The sequence below is a fragment of the Pyrgilauda ruficollis genome, unplaced genomic scaffold (assembly GCF_017590135.1).
Source record: "Pyrgilauda ruficollis isolate IOZ18807 unplaced genomic scaffold, ASM1759013v1 scaffold4, whole genome shotgun sequence".
NCBI lineage: Eukaryota > Metazoa > Chordata > Aves > Passeriformes > Passeridae > Pyrgilauda > Pyrgilauda ruficollis.
In genome coordinates this window covers 3252216-3258023 of record NW_024525489.1, presented here as the reverse complement: position 1 = coordinate 3258023, position 5808 = coordinate 3252216, and the positions used below count along the sequence as shown (strand labels likewise).

General features: G+C 52.2%; 1 protein-coding gene across 2 annotated transcripts; it reads right to left on the bottom strand.

The window, feature by feature from the left end:
• Positions 1–217: 217 nt before the first annotated feature.
• On the bottom strand, positions 218–5357 carry BATF3 (basic leucine zipper ATF-like transcription factor 3). 2 transcript variants are annotated; one of them, XM_041477174.1, is made up of 3 exons: positions 5227–5357; positions 3906–4010; positions 218–1473 (listed from the first exon to the last, which is right to left on the bottom strand). In XM_041477174.1, exons 1-3 carry the CDS (start codon positions 5338–5340, stop codon positions 1288–1290), a joined length of 405 nt encoding a protein of 134 aa, XP_041333108.1. In that variant the 5' UTR covers positions 5341–5357; the 3' UTR covers positions 218–1287. The 2 variants fall into 2 exon arrangements, with proteins under 2 accessions (XP_041333108.1, XP_041333109.1); XM_041477175.1 differs by lacking the exon at positions 5227–5357 and adding an exon at positions 4640–4721.
• Between the last annotated feature and the right edge of the window lie 451 nt (positions 5358–5808).

Genomic DNA, 5808 nt, shown 5'->3' with positions numbered 1-5808 from the left:
AAAAATTAAAATTCAGACATTTCAGATCATATGCTGCTGATAAATACTGTGATCCTGGTGAGGGGAGAAATGAATCCCATGAGTTTAATTAAAATAAAAAAAAAAAATCCAAATGCTGAAGTGAGAGAGTTGGCAATGGGGAGGAGATTTTTATTATCAAAAGGTGCTCTTTGACTGTGAAATACTGTGAGAAAAAGACTCACTGCTGGATCCCAAGCTACAGCATCCACATTTCAAGAGGCTGACACTGTTAGGAATCTTCAGAGAAAGTAAACACATTTTTCTGTGTATTTCTCAATAACATTGCAATCATACTTCCTTTTTGTAACTAAAAAGAAAAATAAACAGAATGTTTTTCTTTCAAGCAATTATCAAACACCTTCAGTGTAGACATAGAACAAAATGCTTAGCAAAAGTCAACCCACAGACATAATCTTCCAGAGGCAATAAGCAAGATGAAGGAAGGATGAAGATACTTGTTCATTTCCAGTGGGTGCATTAAAAGAGTAAATTTTAAAATCTGCTTTTTAAAACAATGTTTAAAACCATCAAACTCTGTTTGCTTTTCTTCCACACAGAGCAGACAATCATCATCAGAAAATGACCAAGCCATATTTTAGGATATACAACACTCCAAGGACTAATGCCAGCAGGACTGATGATTTGGAATATTAAAGACTAAGAAAACTCTTTTGTTACACACACCTCAAAAGAGGAATCAATGAAGAGGAGATAAGTAAATAATAGAACAACTAACAGGAAGATTAGCATTAGACTTTGGCATCGACCAGCAAACGAAAAGCAGAGATGCTATAAAGATTACTGAAGAAGGTGGAGAACATTATGGAGATGAGACATCACTTTTATTAACCAAACCTGTTTAGAGAGACAAAACCCAGCAGCCAGATCCTGACATGCATGGGTGACAAGTGACAAAGGGTTACTGGCAGTGGATGTGTGGGAGAAAGGCATCCCAGTCTGAGGTCGGTACTTTTCCCTGTCTACTCTCCATCATTCCATAGTGGGCTGCACGGCACTTTGACATTTCCAAAGGCAAAACCATGGCTTGAAGAGTCTACCAAGTAAGAAGCTGCTGTTCAAACTGTCTTCTTTTTCCATACTGGTGTTTTCCTGAGATTTAGAAGACTGTAACAATTCAATGTCGAGTAGAGCTGCGTGGTTGAGTCCAGCCCTCTTCGATGGAATAACTGCACACTAGGCAGTTCTTGAAACCTCCTGTTAATGACACTTTCCCACATCACATTGAGAGGTGATTGAGGAGAGCACTCATCTTGGTAGGCAGCTGGCAAGTGCATCAGGCCTTGGTATGGTCACAAAGTTCATGGTGCAGTGCAATAGTGGACAGATCTTTTCATGATCCTTCAACACTTCACTCAAGTGTTTCATTTCATCTGTTAGCTTTCCGATTTCTCTTTTCAGGGAGGTATTTTCCTGCTCAAGAGACTCATATTCCTGGAAGGAGGGGAAAGAAAAAAACCAACAACTTACAGTCAAAACATTCCTTTCAGTGCTTCCACCTTGAGTACATTCACATAACAGTAGAAAAACAGTGTTTCTTACTACAACTTACATAGTGCTCAGAAAGGCAGACCCAGCCTGGGTGCTGGAACAGGGCAAGTGCTTTACCACCTGTGCCCTGATCACACTGCAATTCCTTTCATGGCCCTGAAGACCAGGAGGTGCCGCTTGCCCTCAGAGTCTCCCAGGAGCCCAGGGCTTCAGGCATGGACGGCTGTGTCCCCATGGTGGCCTCTTCCACTCTGGGCTGTCTCTGATGGGAAGGGCCAAAATGGACTCTGCACGGTGAGATCGAGAAAATGAAAGCACTGCCTGCTGAGAAGTGCTGGGAAAACCCGGTGCCTGGAACTGCTGGTGAGAGAAAGGTAGCCCCTGCCCCAGGGCAGTGCCAGGAAAAGCCATTTATCCAGGCTAGCACAGCACGTCCAGTGCTCTCCTCCAAGCCTGGCAGACAGAGCTTGTAGCCACCTGCTCAGAAGCCCGAGAACTCAGGAGGAGGGAAGCATCATACCAGCTTGAAGCCAGACTCATTTTGTCACCACTTCGGGATAACCAAAGGCAGACCACTGCCTTTGGTTATCCCTGACCTGTCTGCTTTTGAGCTAAAGCTTCTCTGGCAATAAATAAGCTGCTATTAACTGCAGAGGAATTTTGAGTTGCTCTGCAGCATCCATGTGATGGATGCAAGACTCCTGCGCCACATTTTTTTATAACTGTGTTTCTCAAGTGTCCCTGCTTCTAAGCCTTCCCATCCTGAAGAGCAGAGAGCTAGAGGTTCAGAGCCAGGCCACTGAAAACCTGCAGATGGATGTCTTGCTGCTGGCCCAAGGCTCAACATTCACCCAATCAATCTCACCTTCCTGGGAAAGCTTCAGAGCAAACTTCAAAGCCTACACGTGCCTTAAAAGGCAGCAGGGAGAGCACCTCATGAAGTGTTCTTCTGGGCAGCCTGGCACTGCCTCTGCTCCCCTTTGCTGCAGAACTTTGGGCTCCTTGCCCTCCCTCACACCCTTGAGCCACCTCTCACAGAGTAAAACAGGCACAGTCCTCCTAACACAGCATTGGAACCAAACTCAGCCAAGTTGTCCGACCCCCACTGTCATTCTGTTCATCTCTTGTTGCCCCAAGCCCCATGGTCCCAGGTTTTGGAATAAATGTTGCTGTCCCATTGCTCTGTTTCATTTTCAGAGGTGAAACTGTCACATTGTTCTTGCTAAGAACGAATGTCTATTCAACCAGATCTGCCTAGAGCTGGCAAAACCTGTGTGCCTCAAAATGAAAATTCCCAGCACAAGGAATATCCTCAAGTTCAGGAGGAACATCAGAGAGGTTGCAGGATGGCACAGGGCCCAAAAATTATTCCACAAAAGCCAGAGGTTACCCCTTTTCAGAACTACCCTGCACCTGGCTTTCTCAGGCGCTGACTCAGAGGAGATCTGGGAAAAAACCAAGCCCAAAACTCCCCACATTGTCCCTCTTACTCTCTGTTAACTGCTGGCAGATCTTTCCACAGTGAGAAAGAAAAAAGCCTGTGATGAACCTTCAGAGCTGAGCAACTGACTCAGCCACAGTGGCAGTGTGCTGCAAAACTGTCGCTTACCCCAAAAGCTGACTCCTGGCTACAAGAGCACTGTACCAGAGCAAAGGGATCCCTGTCCTCCAGTATTTGCACTGGGGACACAAGAAAAGCACACCACATTGTGATATTAAGAGTTTCTGGAAGAATCAATTACTTTCATTGTATCTGTTTGAACACCCACTGTTACTTTTCAAAGCATACAAGGGTAACAGCTAGCCAAGCTGAGCTCCCACACTTGCAGGTTCCCAAGTTCCTAAGAAACCTTTTCAACTGGGTATGTCTGGGAGCCCCATTGCTGAGTGGCAGTGCTGGCACCACAGTTCTAGAACTGATTTAAGCCAGCATTGCCACTGCATGGCCCCCTCCCCTTCCATCACTTTCTACCTTGTAAGACAGCAAGAATTCATCCACTGTCACAGCAAACGTGACAAGCTTAACACTAGTACAGAAGAAAATGGTTCTGGTTGAGCCCAAAGGAGCCCTGTGATCCCATTCTTTGGGTGATCACAGGAAGAGCAAAAGAGGGAGGATGAGGCATGGGCTGGACCATGTCTCTCTCTTCCTAGCAGTGTCACTGAAGGCAGAGCTGCACTGTCCAAGAGCAGCATCAGTGTCTGGGAGTTCCCAACCAGGCATCCCACAGCACACCTTCTGTGCTTCACACCCACAGCTCTCTGAGCAGGATTGTATGAAGACAGGCCCACGCCTGCTTTAGAATTCCTGTTTATTGTAAAGTCCCGTGCTTGGTACCCAAGCCATGCCTGCAAAGCACCAAGTACCCATTCACCTCGTGAAGTTTATCTGCTTTCTGAGTTTGCTTCTTCCGGCTCCTCTGTGCAGCAACTCGATTTTTTTCTCTCCTCCTTACTTTCCTGTCATCTTCTTCACGACTCTGGAAGACATCAGCCAGAAACACTTCACTAGTTTGCAAGGTGCACATAGAAGATGACCGAAGTCGGGTGTGTAACTTTCTGAGAACGAACACTTCCAGTTTTACAGCGCTGATCCTCGGTCTCCCAGAGACCGCAAGATCTCTGCAAAGAGCAGCGCATCCCTCTGCCCCACTGCACAGGCGGACCCGAAGCGGAGGGGTGGAAGCCGGCAGGCTGCCCGGGGATGCAGCGCTTAGCAGGGGCACTGCTATTGATGGGGGAAGCTGGGTACCCGAGCGGGAACGGGCACTGCCGCTCTGCCCGGCGGGCAGCACTTTACACCTGCCTCGCTCCAGCGCGGCCGACGGGGCGGAGGTGCGAGCAGCGTGAAGGAAAGCCCTGCTCCCTTCCCGGCTGCCCGCGCCTCAGGAAAAGCCGCTGCCCGCGCCGTGCCCCGGCGCTTTCCGCGCATCGCCGGCGGCTCGCCCGCGCTCCCACCTGGGAAGAGCCAGCACGGCGGCCGCCTCCCGGGAAAAGAAGGGCCGAAACCCAGGGGCAGCGTGCATCCCCGCCGCGGCGCTGCCCGGCGTGACTCAGCCCCATGTGCCCGCTCTCCCGCCCGCAGCGCCCACCGCCGCCCGGTCCCTACCTGCTGGCCGCCCTCGGCCGCCGCGCCCCGGGACAGCGCGCTGGCCCCCGCCGCCGCCGGGACGGCGCACGACATCCCGGAGCCGCCGAGCCGCCCGCCGGGCTCCCCCGGCCCGCGGGGGGTGCGACTGCCGGGAAGCGGAGGGAAGGGAGTACAAGGGCAGGGCGGGCCGGGGCGGGTCGGGCCGGGGCAGGGGACGCGCCGCCCCGGGCCGGGGGCGACGCAGCCAGGTGCAGGAGCGGCCCGGGGCGGAGCCGCCGCCCACATGGCGCCCGCCTGCATCGGGAACCCGGGAGCACCCGGCCGCCCCATCCCGCGCTGCTCCCCCGCGGGGACCGCCCCCCGGGACCGCCGGCTCTCGTCAGCCGCCGGGAGCCGGGGGAAAGTCCGGGGCACGGCGCTGCCGGGCAGGAGCTGCCTGAAAATCCCCCCGGAGAGCCCCAGCCCCGGGGGCCGGCTGCGTTCGACGCCCCTCCGGGAGGCCCGAGTCGCTCTTTCGCCTGCAGAAATAAACTCCCCGCAGTTTCTCTCCTCTCCAGGCTGCCCCCGGGAGCCGGCCTCGCCCCCGTGTGCCTCCCGCCGCTCACCTGCTGCCGCTCCTGCGCGCCGCGCTCCTCTGACATCGGCTCTCTGAAGCGGCGGCAGCTCCACATGGGGGACAGCCAGCGCAGCCCGGGATCGTGGGTGTGAGGACACGGCATCCGTGCTGGGATAAAGCGATTTTCACTTTCGCTACTCACCCTGTTCCTTTAAATAATAAGGAAATGCGACGGACTTCTTGTAAAGGCAAAGCCAGACAAAGACTGCTGGACATACAGTTGCTGCAGACAAAAATCTTTCTCTTCTACTATTCTGTCGAGAGTATCTTAACAGAACACTGTTTCTTTTACATCTCGGAACACCTTTCTGCGTTTTAATTGCACAGTTACCTTGGCCTTATGCTCTGAAAGGCGGTGTTTGCACTGACAGCTACTTCAACATCCTTGCTCTTCTGCAAAAAGATTTGTACGCTCCTGGCTGTGCTCAGCTCACAGAGGTGAACACATGACCATGTGAGGAGGGTATGTGCCCCCAAGCTGCAGGGCAGTCAGTCACAAAGCCCCAGGTATCTCAAGAAATCAGATACTTCCCTATTTTTCTGTTTTCCTCAGCAGCTTGCGTCATCCAGC